The following is an 18,270-nucleotide window of genomic DNA, read 5'->3' as shown; positions in this document are numbered from 1 at the left end:
AATTGTGAGTGGATAGTATTAAGAACATCAGAAATATACACCAACCTCGAGCTCAGACCGAGCCTTGAGGGTCAAAGGATTACAAGTTCTCTGCTTGATAGAGAAACCACAACTACTCCTAGGCTTTACTTATTACAAGATGTCATCATAATATGTAATGTTCTAGACCAGTCCTTTGAGGCTTGTTTACCTCCGATCATGTGGATCGTCACTCTGCTCTCTTGTATGATTTCACAAAAGCTTGCCACAACCAAATCCCCCTCAAACACCCAACGGTTCCTTGCTTGCCAAATATGGTGAAAGAAGTAGTCCCTAATTATTTGTATGCAGACAAGCAAAGCAGGACTTCCCAACCTGTTACTACCAAAGAACAAATCAATCTTGAAGAACTTAATTTGCCATGTCCTTTGAATCCACTTGCATATTTTCCCAGCCATGCCACTGATTGCCTGGCATCCCATGAAAAGGTGGGCTAGGTCTTCACTAGCTATTCTGCACCCCGAGCATCGATCGGACCCGATTCCTCTTTCTTGTGACTTTACGCCCGTCGACAGAGCACCCCACATCACTTTCCACAGAAATATCTTCATATACTGAGGCCAGCTTGGCTTCCAGATGTCCTCCATGACTCTCTCCCACCGTTTTTCCATCCAGTGCCTCTTCCATAATTTGTTAAGGGGGCTACACCAATTAGCCTCGTACATTAAAATCTTTCATGAACTTAAAGAGAGAATTTCAACATGCATAGTCTTAAGGATTGGACACAATTCACCAAAGACAACTTGGACAAATATCAAATCTTATTACTTCTAGTACTAATTTGGTAGAATGAGTATATATGTATCATTAAAAAATGTGAAGCTATGAAAGACATAGTTTACTTTGTTAACAATCAAGTCCAAAAAAGTTGCATAGCGAACCCACACAACTTAACATATTTAACTGTAGTTAAAAAAGAATTTTATTTTATATGAAACTCGCACAAATCGCAAAGGACATACATAAATAATGAACATTGATTATTGCATGCAACCCATCTTTTTCTAAGAGTACGGGACACATTTTTACTATTTTGTGCAAGTACTTTTCATGACTATAGTCCCACATGAGTTTGTGTTGGAGTGAAAGATTATAATTTTTTTAGACACTTTGGCTGACATATTGTAAGCTTGCAAAACAATTTTATGTATTATTTTCCAATAACATATTATAAACTTGCTAAACGGTTTTAGGTGATGTCACATGGCATTTTATTTGAAATTGAGAGAAAAAAAAAGGAAACCTATGTCTTTTTCACTACCAAATTAGCGTTAATGGTATCAGCATTGCTTACAAAACTCCCAATATGAGCATAGGGAAACCTAAATGTAAATTTTACTACTATAGACATATTTCATCCTTCAAATTCACATTCATCTACCAAATTGCATGACTTTCAAATCGAAAGAAATTTAGTTTATACCATCAAGTATCAAAACATTGCCATGCATTTCCATAGCTCAAAACAAGGTGTATATTGTTTACAATGTACCGATATTAAATGTCAATTCCAAATAAGTATATCATAGACATATCTTTGACCAAAAACAGTAATCAGACTCTCTCTCTCTCTCTCTCTCTCTCTCTCTCTCTCTCTCTCTCTCTCTCTCACTCATATTCCAACATTGATATTTTTAAGCGCTAAAGCTAAGAAATCATGTTGCTTTGTCGGATCAATGTAGATGGTGTTAGAAGTTACAAAAGGAAAAACGGCTACAACCTATATAGGTTGCGGATTCAAATCGTGTGCACCCATAAATTATTAAGATTCATGAGAAAAAATTGTCACTTTTCAATTTCACTTGCATTCCTAAGAGACTATGCAAATGACATTTACTAGTGTAAATACATAGTTCTTTTACTACCTTGATTGTCTTGATAGATATTGTTCCCAAATTGTGGCATTGGAACTGACTCCTTCAAGAAATTGTATCGATGCCATGGTTTATTTTGTTTATCCATTTGATTACAATTAACTACCATCATCCCAAAGTGTTGGTCTAACAGTAAGGCTTTGGCCTCTCAACCTTTGGGTTGTGGGTTCAAATCCCCTGTTGGGTCACACTCTAGAGGGATGCCTTGTGCTCGACTGGTGTTCACGTTGCTAGGGCTCTTGCCCTTGGGACACTCGAGTGCATCCTCCTCTTGGGGTGGGTCACCCGAGGAGGAGGTTCCTAGTTGGTTGCTACGAGTTCTCTCCGTTGTTCCCAGCACGTGGTGCATCAATTAGGTGGCGATGGTGATGCCTACGCGTGGCTCTTGCCCGACCATGTAACATGGCTAATTTTTGGAAGGGATAAGCACCTCCCCTGTGGGCCCCCTGGTGTGTCGGGGGAAAAAACAATGAACTACCATCAACACCATCTCCATGAACATTAACACTTTTTTTTTTTTTGCATGAAACAAAACTGTGCGAATCTCTAATTTGTAAAAGTTGCCTTCAGCATGAAGAAACACATTGTTACTACTTGTTCTAAATTCCTCGGTGCATTATCTTAAAACATAACAGGAGCAATAACACAAGCTCAACTGAATTGAAGCTAACTAGATTCTGTTTGTTAAGTTCAAAAATCGATCTTCTTTCAAAAGGCTACAAATACTTCCTAAGCTTTACTCTCAAATTTTTGGTAGCTAGATACTATTGACTATATGTTGAGGTCGATAAAATGCAGATTTAAATGATGGCCCAAAACCCAAGTATCTTGTTATACTTGGTCTCCAACCTACTGGCTCCTGCTCTAGGAAAAAAATTTCATAAAGCCTTCATAGAAACATCAAAAAATGACGCAATTTTTTTTTCAAAAAAAATAATGGAGCAACATTTTAAATAGCATAAAAAATTACCAAGGATTATGAATCCCAAAATCCACAAAAAAATTGCCATGAAGTAACATTTTAAATAGCATCCACAATGAACAATCCGTATTACAGCAATGACAGATTATGCAGATCTTTCACAGCCTTTTATCGCTCTAGTGGTACTCTCTCCAACCCAATATACGCTACTGCATCTCAAAGATTTGTGGCAGCAGCCTGCATGCATGTACATTAAAAAGAGCACAAAAGCTTCAGAAATTACGCTTACCAAGAAGCATCAACCAATAACATTTCAGGAATGCCAGTGTGAAGACACAACGAGGTTTTCATGGGGTGTTTTTGGCCTACATGAAGCTTTAGTAGAGTCTCGCTGCCAACAATTGTGGACCATTAGATTCAGCTTATTAAATAGGGTCACATGGCAAAGTCAATGTTTGTCCCTACTTTTGATGGAATATTTTAGAGAGGCACTAACTAGGGGGCATCTCTCTCTCTTTTATACTAGATGATGATATATGGGAGTTTTCTAGGGATGGTGACATAATCCTCCTAGGGGACTTAAATGCCCGAACAGGTAACTCTCAGACAGTCTTCTATGACACTTCAGATGAGATGCTTAGAGAGCTGGATGTGGGTGAGTTGGGGCTTAACAGATGCTCACATGACATAGAGCAGACGGAGTATGGGAGATACCTCACGGACATGACGACTGCACATGGGTTAACCATACTTAATGGCTTACAGCAATTTCCTGGAGCAGCTGGTTTCACATGCTTTCCACACAGACACGGGGCCAGTACAGAGGACTATGTTATGGCACAGCCTAGCTTTATTCCTTGTATTCAGGATTTCATAGTGGGAGCCAGACCAGTGGGCGTAGCAGTGGATCGTGCACTTTTGACATTTTCTGTTTCATTTCAGTATAGTACAGCCCAGACATCAGGAGGCAGGTCACATACCCGCTATACATTTACACCAGAGACGAACTTTATACAGAGGAGATCTATAGCCGTCTATGCACAGCTGGTCCTGGCCTCTCAGTGGGGGAGTGCACCACTTTACTGACTAAGACACTGCATGGTGCAGCATCAGAGGCATACCCACACACTCAGCCAGGTCGGAGGCGATATTCTGGGAGCATGCCCCAGAGTAGTTAGTATGATGAGGAGTGCAAAGAGATGAGAGCCCAGCTTCAGAGGGATCTTCTTTAGGGAGTCATCACTTACACACAATCTCGGATTGCTTCCCGACGCCTTGTGCAACAGAAGAAACGAGCTTACTTGGCCCAGATGGAGCTTGTGCGACGGAAGAAACGAGCTTACTTGGCCAGATGGAGCGAGACTTGTATCAGTTGTTCTTGAGTAGAGACTCAGGAGAGGCATGGCGATTCTTTCATGAGCACTCCCCTCCCCCAGTGATTAATGTGTGGAGCCAGTATGCCTCATCGTTATATACGGTTCTTGGACAAGACCCCCTTCCATATCCTACAGAGTCATGCCCACCTACCACCACCTTCTTTACCACTGAGATGGTAAAGAGAGCCATTGACAGGATGAGGACCAGCAAGGCATATGATCATGATGGTCTAGTAGCAGAGCACTGTACACATGCTAGAGATATGCTGGTAGAGGTTCTTGCAGTGTTGTTCAATCATGCCATGTGTGAGAACTTGGAGGTTGTCTACTATTGTGCCTATCTTAAAAGCAGGTGATCCTACAGAGCTTGGAAATTACCGCACTATTATGGTTGGGCACACATTAGCACGGTCGTATGCATCCATTCTTGAGCAGCAGTTGAGTAATTGGGCAGAGGGTGAGGGTATACGAGCAAAGGGCCAGGCCGGTTTCAAGAGGGGTTTCTCCACTCTTGATCATATTCTGACACTCAGAGCCATCATTGAGGAGGGCAGGTCACATGGGAGACGAATTTATTGTAGCTTTGTGGATTTCCACAAGGCATTTGACATGGTACCGAGAGCTCCATTGATGCGCAGACTGCAGGAGATGGGGGTGCCCATAGTGTTGATTTGGGGGATTATGCCAAAGGGAATATCTGATTTAGTTCACTCCACCATTGGGGTGAAACAGGGTTGCCCATTGTCTCCTACTCTATTTGGTATGTATGTTCATGAGGTGTCTAATTACATTGACAGAGAGGGTGATAGAGGTGCCCAACTGGCAGGGGCATGGATCCCATTGTTGTTATATGCTGATAATATTGTGTTGATCTTTGACTCACCAGAGGGTATGCAGCAACAGTTAGTTGCATTACACAGTTTTGCAGAGATAGTGGATTGTCTGTAACACTTGGTAAAACCAAGGTTATGGTGTTTAACACCACACCACAGTGGATCAGGAGATCAGCACCGACTTTCACATATGGTCAAGAGATTGTAGAGTATACAGATGCATACACTTACCTTGGGGTTGTCTTCACTAGGCCGAGGTTTTCTTTGGGGAGAGCAGCAGAGACTAGACTGACTAGAGCTTTTGCGGCCTTGGGAGGCTTGGAGCGGATGTGTTCGTAGGTTCAGTTCCAGGAACCTCGGACAAGGTTATGGCTCTTTGATACTTTAGTAGCCTCAGCTATGTTGTATGGGTGCAGACATGGGGACCTTCTGTAGGCCAGGATCGTTGGAGACGTATGGAGAGGCCCTTAGTATCTATGATCTCTCGACTGATCAAAGCCAAGGCTTCCGTACCCCACGCTATCATTCGAACAGAGCTAGCTGCCCCTCCTACGGAGATTGAGGCGCTTACCAAATCAGTCTCCTTTGTGCACAGCTTGCGGGATACTACTAGAGACAGATATGCTAGACTGGCCCTTGAGTCTTCCAGACAGTTAATTCTTCAGGCGGACGCTTCATGCTGATATGCACAGATGACATCATGGTTTCAGACGCATGGCTTCACCATGGACAGGCTGCCCCCTTTCTAGTACTCTCTTCAGGCACCCTCGATGTCTCTTACACATGTGGAGATTACTAGACTCATTCATCAGGACCTGATCCAGCTGGAAACCAGGAGGACATGGATAGAGCAGCCATAAAGGTTGGGCACGAAGATGGCTATCTATAGAGAGCATCTTCTTCACCTCACAGGAGATGGGTTTGTGATTCGGCCCAGCTACATGGACATGTCTCATGGTTTGTGGTGTGCCATTGGTCAGATACGCACATCCTCACATCAGCTGGAGATTGAGACTGGTAGATTTAGAGGGATACCAGCAGACAGCAGGATATGCCGCTTATGCCAGTTAGAGCAAGAGACAGAGCGACATTACATATGGCATGGCACGGTGTACTATGAGATACGGGGCCGTGGAAGGTTTCCACTGCTTATTCAGAGAGGGTTTCGGTCCTTCCTCTAGGGTCATGAGTTATGAGGATCAGAGATGTCTTGGGCTATATCTACTTGAGTTACACAGATATAGAGACACTTTACTGGGCAGAGATAGAGAGAGACAATCCCAGAGACAGATTACAGATTTCTTTTCACTAGATATGGAACAGCCAGAGGAGCAGCCATCATTGAAGATCTCGGCCCACACTTATTCGACCACTACTAGCACGCTCATCGACCGAGCACTGGATCTACGGAGATCAAGACGGCCATGATTGAGGAAAGGTGCTACACAGCATCGACGGAGACTACAACAGAGGATTCGAGCCATACTCTCTCGACATCAAGAGTGCAGATGAGGATGGATTCTAGTAGTAGTATCTTTGTTCTAGTTCTTTTGTACCCAGACATGGTATTAGATTCACCATTTTGTGCCATTTCCCTCTTGAATAACATATCTTGAGTTCAACTCTCCTCGTCGAATAGATCTTTAAGGTCTCTTGGGATGGTTTCCTACGACGTTAAAATTCTCTCGGGTGTGTGTGTGTGTGCACGCGTGCTAATAAGAAGAGGAAATTGGTATAACCTTTCTATCACCCAAGTGTGGTAAATTGGTTATGCCATTTCCCTCTTGAATAACATGTCTTAAGTTCAACTCTCCTCGTCGGATAGATCATTAAGGTCTCTTGGGATAGTTTCCTACGACGTTAAAATTCTCTTCTTCTTCTTCTTCTTCCCTCTCTCTCTCTCTCTCTCTCTCTCTCTCTCTCTCTCTCTCTCTCTCTCTATATATATATATATATATATATATATATATATATAAATTGGAGTTTGGATGAAGGCATTCCATATCATGTAATCACACAATGAATGCACCCAACACTAAAGATCTTCACCATTTCAATTCTGCTGCAACCGACACAAGATCTACTGGGTCCAAATCTATGACAAGTCCTCCACAGATGCCCACGACTCGGATCCTCTGAAAACAGCACTCTGCAACCTGTGGTGCCTCTATTGAGACTCTGTGAAGACGACCCTCTCCCTGAACCTTGAAAAACATGCGGGGTCCTAACTCTGAGCAAGCCCTAACTGCAATGAGGACCTCCAATCGTGAAAGACCCCATCCAACCGGGAGTTGCTGTCTCAAGAGGGGTATGCCACTCAGCAGGTATAGCCCCTGTAATATCCTGACACATGCTCTGCACCCCCCTCATGCCTCGTAAATAGGTGCTTTGAATCTCCTAGGGAAGGCCTCAAAACTGTAGCTAGTCACCAAAAGTACGGGCTGGATCCTCTACCATGGGAACCCAAGAAACATGAGGCCTGCTACCAACCAAGTGGCCTCGTTGTGTGCTGACCATGGGGTTCCAAACAAGAGGCTGCCTCTAGCGCTCCTCGCTGCACGTGGGCTGGTGCTAGTCAAGGCCACTCTGCAGTTGATCCCAGGACCTAAGCAAGCTAGCAGCAAAGCAGTCCTCCCAACTCCTGCTGAGTCCAACTCTACACATCTCTGTGAAGATCCACCTGATGGACGAGCTCCAAGGGCTGCCCGTATAAGGGACTCGGGACGAATTCAGTGTAGCAACAACTTCTTCCAAGGCTCCTTCCCTGAAAGAAGTCCTTTGACCACAAGCTTCCCAAGGAGGGCTCTACTATGCCATGCGGGATCGATGATCCCTAGCCTTCCCTATGAGAACAAGCTAAGAGTGATGACCTGCCAGAACACTTTGGCCCGGGCTGACTGGGTGTCACGCCTAATGTTCTTGATCAACCTCTCCAGCTCACTAACGCAAGACATGAGAAGATCCAATAAGACGTGTTGTACCACATAGTAGCCAAAAGAACCTCGTTGATCACTACCACCCTGCTAGCCAAAGAGAGCCGTGTCGAGCTCCAATGTAGCAATTTCCTCCTAATGGAAAGGAGGAGAGGAGCAGTCTATTGTTTAGGAGACAGATCCAAACCAACCTGACAGCCCAAGTAACGTAAAGGAGCACCTGGGGGGATCCACCCGAAGCCCTCTCCAGGCGACCAATCGGACGTAGGAGCATTGCCAACCCAGAAAACCATTGTCTTCCTCCAGATGCACAACAAAACACCTCAAGAGCCTGCTCACACCTATGAGATTGGCCTCCTGGCCCTCCAAGTACAAACCTGAGTTGTCAGCAAAATCAATGCCCGACAACTCATTTGCACTAATAGGGAGCTCTAACGCAAACCAACCTCCTGTGAAGCCAAAAATCTGCTCATTGCCTCAACATAGAAGAGACACAGGAAAGGGGCAACAGGGCAACCCTATCTAACCAAGCGCATGAGCATGAAGCGTTCCCCTCTTCCCCCTGCCAAGAGCACCTGGTTATGCGCACATCTGTAGAGAGCTGACACTCCTTTCATCCAAGTATATGAGAACCCCATCCTGCGCAGAGTGCCCTCCAAGAAATCCCAATCAACTTTGTTGTATGCCTTCCCAAAATCGAGGAGTATCACAAGATCCTCTCCTCGATGACATGCGAGGGCAGACACCTCCCAATAGGTGAAGATGTTGTCAAGAATAGTGCGCTCCTTAACAAAACCTGTCTGGGTCTGATGTATAATGCTCTCGAGTAGTGACTGAATTCTCAGACTCAGAGCCTTTGCTAAGATTTTGTAGGCTGACTTGAGAATGGTGATGGACCACCGCTGCCGAATCTCATCCAAGGAGCATCCCTCCTTGGGGATAAGGTATATCAGATCCTCACTCATGCTGTCAAGAATCTCTCCAATGTACAGAATGTGCTAGTAAGCACAACAAGGATCAAGACCAAGCAGCTCCTAGTACTCCAAGAAGAAGCTTTGAGTCAAACCATCCTCCCCTAGGTAGCTACCCTGGGTGAGTGTGTTGAGGGCCTCGTGGAGCTCCTCCAACTAAAGAGGCGTCTCTAGTCTCTCACGCATCTCCTCAATAACTAGGCAAGGCATCTGCGTCCAAACCTGCTCTCTGAATGCATCCTGGTGCTTTGACTGTGGCTCAGAATCAACTCACGGTAAAAATTAGTAGCAATTGCACGCATATCGTCAAGCTCTGTAGCCATCGGGTCTCCTCAACTGACCAACACTGGTGCATGCATGACGAGGACCCACAGTCTCAAAGAAGTCACTAGTAAATTTGTCTCCCACCTGGGTCCACTGCGATGCCTGACGATGAAGGCAAACTCATGGCGTCGCTCCTCAATGGTGATCACCTCCTGACGAGCCTGCTGCATCTTCTCCTCCAACCAAGGACTATCAAGGTGGTCTGCTATAGGGAAGTAATGCCTTGTCGGAGAGTCGAGACGCTTCTCCTCTTCTTGGTTGCAGCCAAGCGAGCTGCAGAATCCTGGAGGAAGAAGCAACTAAGCTTAGCAAGTCCAATGGCCACTCTACTAGTAGGGCTCTCTGAGCTCTATATCCAAGAGAATCCTCTCGCTGATGTGCAGCATGGCATTCCCACTCCTCTGTTTGTCTCCCACAGCAAGGCAGTTAGGTACGTAGTGTTCGATACAAATTCAGTACGTGAGGTATGTACTACAGAAGGGATTGAGTTTTTAGGTATGTAAAATTTAGTCCTTTTTTTCACAAAGCCTTAAATTGAGAGTACTTCATACATTTACTTATGCATTCACCAAGACTTCAAATAAAGACTAGAGTCCACAACTCTAACTGAACAATGAAAACACAAAGTTGATCAATGTCTACAGCCAAACAGTGTCAGATGTCAGATGTCTGATGTCATGGTCTCATAAAACTGCACACTGCACGATTTATTTTAATTTTTTTAAAACATCCGTACGGATTCTTATCTATACGTACGGATCCGTACTGAATGGCTGTACTGTACGGATCCTATCCGTCCGTTGTACAGATGCAACCTTGTTCCAGAGTAAGAAGCATTGGCGCATGATCAGAAAAGGTAGTCCCTACCAAAATGCGTACAGATCCATGTCACAGATGCGGTCACTGGCGTAAAAACGATCTATACAAGATAGATTCACGCCCTCTGCTCTGTGATCGGATCGAGAGAAAGAGAGGATGTCTGTGGGGCGCACAAAGCCTGCATGCTAACATCTGAAATCATCAAGGTCATACATAAGCGCTTCCAAGCTACCAGCTCTCAGCCCCGTGCACAATAGCATGGCTATCTCCAATCCTATCCAAGGGGTCCTCCAACATGTTGAAGTCCCCCCCAACACACCATTGCTCTGCATGAGGCAAAGACTCCACAATGTGTGACCAAAAGTCAGCTCATGCACTCGCATGGTTGGGCGCATAGATGTTCACGAAGCCCATGAGGCTATCATGAACCTGCATAGTAACCGACTAGGCCCTACCTGGCACAATGATGCCTATGCCCACAATAGCATGCTGCCATGAGTCCGCAATGGACATACATACATACCCCTGGATGCCTCCAGGCCCAAGAGCAGTAGGCCAAAAGGTCTCTGTGGCCATGCAAAATCTAACCACAAGGCCGAAGGTGGCTCTCACAAAGATGGTGCTTCTAAAGCATATCAATCATACCACCCACAAGGCATCTCTAAAGCTCCTAACGCAAGCGACCCTTTGATGTTGAAACTCGTGTCCACCTAAACCCCGCACATTCCATGAGTCGGTCCTCATGGAATCAGTGAAAAGATCGACGCTGGAACAGTAGCCAACCTCGCTATTTTTGAGGCCGGCTTGGATGGCGAGTAATCCACATCCCAGCAACCCCGAGATAGGCGTGTTTGTAGTGACTGTCCTACCCAAGCCCAAGAAGAACGTGCAGTCCGTAAGGCTACATCCTCTGTCCAAGAATCCTCATGTACAAATACATAGCAAGGGACACTCTGAGTGGCGGCAAAGAAGTGAACCACAGTGTGCCTACATCCAACTGCATTCGATTGCATCACATTGAACTTGGCTAGCGGCCAACCTATCTGTATCAAATCTGTCACCCCCAGGTCCCCTGTGTGGTGTGAGAACTCCAAAGCCTGCACCTGAAGCCAATCAAGGAATGTGTGCAAAGTCCACTTTGTATATCCCTGCCACACAACAGGAAGGAAAAGCCTACTGTTGAATCCAAAGCCTCGATGCCTCTGGTAGCTAGAAAGAGAACATGTACAACAAGCTACCTCAAGGTCAAAAGATAGGTCGTCGAGGAATCGGGTGAAGTTGTAGTCAAAGATATCCCACCATCGGCCAATGTCAAAACTGGTCAGTCTACGGGGACTGACGCGATAGGAGATACCTGTACTAGAACCAAAGGCTAGCGTCCCTTTCGGTATTTCTTTATTATTACTTTTCACAAAGTACAACTCCCGAGGTCCCTCTCTCCGAGACTCTGCGTCCAGATGCTCCCTAAGAAGTGGCTTTTTGGGCACTTATAAACTTACAAGGGTTGCCCAAGAGCAGAGCCCCAAAAGCTTCAGATCCAAAAGCGCCTAATCCCAAAAGCATCTGCATCAAAAAGCTCACGTAAAATTCTACCCTCATCAGCCAACCAAAAACGTGGAAATCCATACAGTGGATGCCACATGGCAATCAACGGAAATTGCGAACGTCCATACAGCTGCCACATCATCAGTATTTCACACAATTCCTGGGTGTGTGTGTGTGTGTGTGTCTTTAATTTTGGCCCCTCGATAGTTGGGTGGGATTAGGATTAAAATCATATCCTAACCCTTTTTGGGCCACTTGGCAAGTCTTCACAAGACGTGATTCCTTCTGTTTCTTCTTCTTCTTCTAAGTTTTAGACCCTTCTGCCGGTTCCTACAAAACACAATCAAGCCTAGGATCCAAAGGTCACACAGATTTCCTAGTACCATGCAAAATGATCATCCGACACTGATACCACATAGAGAGAACTCTTCACGACACAAAGGATTCTAACTTTGACAAAGAGATTGGCATGGACCACCTTTCTAGCGAAAGTGAGTCCTAAGGCAAGCCAAACCAACGCAAGCGTCTATGACCTTGAAGCAAAAACCCTAACCCTAAAACCCATCACATATCACCTTCTAAAATGAAAGCAATCGTCCTCGATTGCAAGATACAAGAAAATGTCTACACTTCTAACATTCATGCAACTTAAAATCTCACAATTGATCATTCAATCATGCATTCTTGTGTCATGATGGCCGTGCACACATAAAAGCTAGTTGTAGACACCTCAGGTGCGTCTCGAAATCTGTCTTATGGCCATTTTCTTAGCCAAGGCCTATAAAAGGTCATTGGATCTTGCTTGGATGTCATTCACACACCCAAGATCATAGTCTTAGCCAATGCCTATAATAGATCATTGGATCTTGCTTGGATGTCATGCACACACCCAAGATCATAATCTTAATCTTAGTCATAATCATAATCTCTATTTATAATAAATTCAAACAAATTTCCAAACTCATATTTCTTTCCTTCAATTTGTGATTTTTAGCTTGCCATCGCTTGAGTAGCTGGAATATTGAAGTCCCAACACTAACTCTTTGTCCTTGTGCTTCGATTGGATCGTTCATTCTCTTGCGTCACATCGGCCATGATACTTGTAAAACCAAGGCATGCCCAGTGGAACATCACATCTTCCCAAATCCATAATGTAGAAGTCAACTAGATCTGCAAATGTCTGAACTTGCAGTCCAAGTGATCCAGTCAATGGTGTCAATGATGTGTAAGTCCCATTAGCCATTTGTGCTTCAATGTACATCCCCTTGGCATATTCCTCAATACCTAATCTTGCAGCTAATTCAAGGAAGATTAAATTTTGCATGGAACATGAATCGAAGAGGATAAGGAAAACGTGATCTTTAACTTTTCCCATGGCTGTGCATGGTTCATTGGAAATGTTGGCGGTAGGAACTCCTATGAAATCAGAAATCAATCCAACTGAGGATCAGGGATTTCTTGTTTTTTGTGCTTTCATATGGGAGTGATCTTTGGCTATTGGGATTTTTCAGACAATCCAAGGAAATATGACCGCAAAGGCCACATTTGTAACACCTTCCTTCTGATCGGTATTGTGTCATCAGCCGTCGAATAGAAGTGCTGGAGACTGTACTAGTTCGCAGTTGTGAGGTATCTTGGACGGAGGATCCTGAACTTGGGTTTCTCTTCAGAGAAGGCGTAGTAATGTCAATAAATACTAGTTCTTTCTTCATAATGTGATAACCCACTCTTGCATGTGACATAAGTTGACGCATATTTGAGACCACTTTCCCTATACAATAATCTCACAATGGAAAAGGTAGACCCACAATGTACTTCTCAATCTGATTTCTGCTTGGAAAGGTGTTACAATTCATTTATCATGGAAAGGGGATTCGCTTCATTTGGAGAGTCTTCATTGAAGTCATGCATTTCCTCTTACTTTGGTTGACCGTGTGCCTCGCCAGGCATACTCTCTCTCTTGTCGGGCCTTTGTGTAGTTGGTGATGTGGTTGATGAGGTGGGCTACACTTTTCAGCTTCCCTTGCCGCTCACGATTTCAGATTAGGTATGCATTACCAGCAGATCTAGAGAGAGCTTCAACACATGGTGGTTGACTCTTCATCCATTCCACCTGCAGCAGCTGATGATACCCGCATGTCTGATTGAAATTTCCAGGGAACGCCTTTTGAGGCCATTTCTGCCAGTCAGGTTTATGCTCTTCTTCTACCGCAACCTTGGCTTGCTGACCAATGTAATGCCTTATGATCAATGCACAAGTCTGATACCTAGTGGAGGAAGCCACTCTCTATCCTCTGGAACAGCTATATACCTCTGAGGGAGCAATTGTTTCTCTAGCGATGCATGCTTGGGATTCTCCCAATGGACACTTTTCTCAGTGCACACCATATCTGTTCTTCTCGTTGTGTCTGCTATTTGACTTCAAAAGAGACAGTCATCTGCTTTGGAATTGTTGCATTACTAGAGTTTTTCTTTGCCGCATATCAGCTTGGGTGCAGCTCCGTTTCCCCTCCATGGTCTTCCACAAACAGTTTTGAGCTTTTGGCATTCTCCCGCCTTCCTTACAGTGATTTGCAGTCTTATTTATGTGGGTCAAATTTTGGGCTTATGTGGCATCAATGCAATGGCTGTATGTTCCATCGCTCTAGTGCGGATCCTTTTCAGTTTTTCAAGCTTTCTCTTAGACAATCTTTACACTTTGCCTTCGAAGTTGGTGATATCACCCCAGAGATACATCAGCTTTGCTATGAATGCTTTTAGCCCTCTTTCACAAATCATAGCTAAACACTTCTCTGTTTCTTTCTTTTATGTATGATCCTTTCTGTGGGTTTTCCTCACCTTGAGGTTTCCCACTTATAGATTAATCCCAAGGAATTACAAAAAAAAGTGTTGCTATGTGTGTGTGTGTGTGTGTGTGTGTGTATGTGTGTGTTGCTGTTTTAAATTAATACATAAACACAAAAGAGCATAATAGTTTAAAAGACAACTGGCTTTAGACAAGTGACAAGGGGTAGCACAAAAACAACTAGTCTTTGAATTATTCTTGTACATAGGCGGTAGACAATTTTACACAACAGGGGAAGAGGGAAGGAAGGCAGCAATGGATGTGAATGCACCTCGTAATGTTCAAACCATATTTAAGTGCCACGTTTAGGGATTTTAGGATTGTCACGCTCCACTAAGGGTGCCTTCCCACAAGGGACAAGGCCTATAAGCAACCATTAAGTGTGGAACCCCTGCAAGATAGAGAGACACAAGCCATCCCAGGGGGAAAAAAGACCCCTCTTTAGTTTAGGTGTTTATGAGGGTTTCGAAAAAGACGGGGGGTAGGAGTATGCTTAGCCAAGCAGATTTGCCTGCACACGGTAGACAGTTTTATGCGACAGGGGAAGAGGGAAGGGAGGCAGTAATGGATGTGAATGCACCTCGTAATGTTCAAACCATATTCAAGTGCCACGTTCAAGGATTTTAGGATTGTCACGCTCCACTAAGGGTGCCTTCCCACAAGGGACAAGGCCTTTAAGCAACCATTAAGTGTGGAACCCGTTGCAAGATAGAGAGACACAAGCCATCCCACGGGGAGAAAGACACCTCTTCAGTTTAGGTGTTTATGAAAGTATCAACTTAGTAAAGGGAAACCATAGGGTGTTAGGGACAGTGTTTTTGCAAGGGAAAGTCTGAGGGCCTAGGTTTAATTAGTTATGGCAGTACCTCTGTGTGTGTGTGTGTGTGTGTGTGTGTGTGAGAGAGAGAGAGAGAGAGAGAGAGAGAGAGAGAGAGACTGGAATAGAGCCAGAGATAAGTCTTTAGAAAAGCCAAATTTATTAACCAAGAGAAAGGGAGGAATACTTTCGGAAAATTGAATGGATAAGGTAGCTTCTATCTCTCAAGGAGCAGCCAAATGCAGGAAACAACCCGTCACACGCACACTAGCTATGTGTGCCAAACACACATTCTTTATGGTCATAGTAGCACAAAACCCATGTACACAAAGCCATGCATGCATACGGCACCATGGCAAACCAAAAAGGAACCTTTAAAACAATCAATTAACCAAATTGAGTGTTGCAAGCATGCCTACAATAGGACAAACCAGCTACAATCTCTATCTTAACACCTGTGCACAAAAGGAGAAAGGCACAACTTGATTCCTTAGGGAAAAAGTGCCAAAGCAACAGTACAAATAATTATGAAAGCAAGTTGGATCAAGGTATGATCATAGCAATAACCAATGTTGAGATAGTGCACTCCTATAATGTTAGATATCATGTGCAATCAAGACATAATTAAAAACCGCTTTTCCTCTAGGTGACAACCTACAAAGAAAGTATCCCTTCCTTAAGAAAACTATACTTTTCCTCAATTTCCTTTATTTACCCTCACCCCCCCCCCCCCCCAAAAAAAAAAAAAAAAAAAAAATCCCCAACACAACGGAAAAAAAATACCCAAGATCCAGCAATTGATGATAAAGCACAATAAGCAAAATTAGAAGCTAACAGTTGCACGTTTACTAGTAACACCAAAATATGTCACAAAGTTCTAGAAAGTTACCTTCTAAATATTTTTCTTGGCATTTGAAAAACCTGTCAGATTAGTCAAATACCGAAAGTTCCCAAAATGTACACTTCTCAAGCAATCATTTGTACCTTCTGTACTGATTACTTCATCTGCAAAATCATAAATAATTTTTTACTTGTAAGGTTGAGGGAAAGATAAGAAAAAATGATAAACTTGCTAAGAGATTTTTGTTAAAAATGATGAGTTCACCTTAATTTCAAACGGCAGTTTCAAAAATTGCAGTAAGTTGAGCTAATAAACATCAAGATACAATTAAATGAAAGGGCTTGCTTACAATTTGAATTAGACCAATATAGGTCCGTCACATTCAATTCCTTCTAAAGCTTGGACATAGCAGATACATCTGAATCTTCTAATGTTTTACTAATTGCAGCAAACACTTCCGGGTACATTGCAGCACGCATTTCTCTGTAGAAATCAGGATTCCATTTCCTTGCCACAAGCTCCTCCGCCTTGCTGAATGCAGCTTCACGAGTGCTTTCTGCATTCCCATGCATCGAGTCTACAATCCCAGCTTCTAATGCCATTCCTGCTGTATGCTTAATGCCACAAAGCACAGCGTCTCGAAAAGCCCTCGGAGTCAACTTGCTCCTGATGATGTTCATTGGGCCTGGTGGAATGAGAATGCGCACATCAATCTCGCTCATGTACAGGAATCCACGATCTTTGCGCATGTATACATAGTCATGGGCAAGTGCTAAGATAAACCCTGCAGCTGCAGCGTGCCCACATACAGCTGCTATGGTGGGCATAGGGAGATTGATGTATGCAGAAAGAAGCTCTGCAAATTTTCTGCGAACAGCATCTCGGGAGGGGAAGGCAAGATCGAGTCCATTTGAGAAGAACTTGCCGTGGCCCGTGGTGATGAGGGCTGTGCAGGTCGACGGAGAAGATAAAGAGCGAAGAGTTTGGAGGCAGGCGAGTATGGCATCGACGAGAGGAGGGTTGATGCGGTGCTCGCCATCGCCAATCAGAGTGAGAACGAAGAAGTTACCTCTGCGTTCCAGCCGGCAATACGGCTCTTTCTCCTCTTGTGCCATGGCTGCTGTGGCTTGTTCAGTTGAAAAAGTTCAGTTGAAATTGGTTTATTGCTTCGCTTCGGGCTTTCAATAACTGCCGAGTCCCACATAGTATCGGTGATGTTAAACTACAAATCCTTAGTCACACAAGGGTTACTTTTTATTTAAGAGTATCAAGGAGACAAAGCCCTTAAAAATTGTAATATTCTTAATACTTTCTTTTATACAGGTAGGTGGAGCTTCTCTTAGAACCGCAAAACAGACGTCAGAGAATGAATTCTTCAGTGAATTGGGGGCCACCTTTCAGACTCATAAATTGCCTTCAAACTTATAACCGATAAGTAAGCACCTGCATTGAGTAATGGACCAGGACAATGGAGCAAAAACCCGACATATCTGCTTACTCTTATTGTTGCACCTCTAGTATAGTCATCCATGCACGTAGCTAAGAGGCTTTTTTCACAGGTGTGATTTGTAGAGGCTTTATGGGAAGGTGCTCTAAACCCCTCATCCATCTCATGCCTCTTGTAAACACTCAAAAAAGCACAATTGATAGGACTCAAGGCATGTTCCTTTGCATTCGAAGAGAATCTCTTCCCTCATGAGAACATGCTCTAAACCCCTCATCCATCTCAAGCCTCTTGTAAACACTCAAAAAACCACAACTAATAGGACTTAAGGTCTCTTCCTTTCCATTACAGGAGAACCTCTAACCCTTGTGTGACAAATTCGGCTACCCCAAAGAGGCTCTCTTACAAACATTGCCAAAGTACACGCGATTTTCCCTCAAATGCCATAATTGTAGTTCTCCCTGACTACCATAGTAGCTTTTCAATATAACAATGAATGTCTTCACATGCACAATACATCTCTCTTTGTCTCTTTGCAACCTTCACTACAAGAGATCAATTAATTACCGACGCTTGATTATTAGGCATCGGTATATGCATTGCTAAAACTGGAGGGAGATCCAATGTTTTAAAAAAACTCAAATTTAAAAATTTTGATGTTTATTAGATGCTCCTACCGACGCCGCG

At 43.9% G+C, this 18,270-nt stretch overlaps 1 protein-coding gene across 2 annotated transcripts; it reads right to left on the bottom strand.

The window, feature by feature from the left end:
- Window positions 1-15: 15 nt before the first annotated feature.
- Window positions 16-17,302, bottom strand: LOC147435994 (enoyl-CoA delta isomerase 1, peroxisomal-like). Of its 2 annotated transcripts, none has more exons than XM_086488903.1 (3): window positions 16,489-17,302; window positions 16,188-16,303; window positions 16-681 (listed from the first exon to the last, which is right to left on the bottom strand). In XM_086488903.1, exon 1 carries the CDS (start codon window positions 17,252-17,254, stop codon window positions 16,532-16,534), a length of 723 nt encoding a protein of 240 aa, XP_086345029.1. In that variant the 5' UTR covers window positions 17,255-17,302; the 3' UTR covers window positions 16-681; window positions 16,188-16,303; window positions 16,489-16,531. The 2 variants fall into 2 exon arrangements, with proteins under 2 accessions (XP_086345029.1, XP_086345028.1); XM_086488902.1 differs by lacking the exon at window positions 16-681 and adding an exon at window positions 2,917-3,072.
- Between the last annotated feature and the right edge of the window lie 968 nt (window positions 17,303-18,270).

This window comes from Adiantum capillus-veneris, chromosome 18 (assembly GCF_014529385.1).
Source record: "Adiantum capillus-veneris isolate H3 chromosome 18, ASM1452938v2, whole genome shotgun sequence".
NCBI classification, from domain to species: Eukaryota; Viridiplantae; Streptophyta; class Polypodiopsida; order Polypodiales; family Pteridaceae; genus Adiantum; species Adiantum capillus-veneris.
This window is presented reverse-complemented; position numbering and strand designations above follow the sequence as displayed.

Excerpts from the sequence above, each read along its gene's own strand:
- LOC147435994 (XM_086488903.1), bottom strand. The coding sequence starts at position 17,254 with ATGGCACAAGAGGAGAAAGAGCCGTATTGCCGGCTGGAACGCAGAGGT.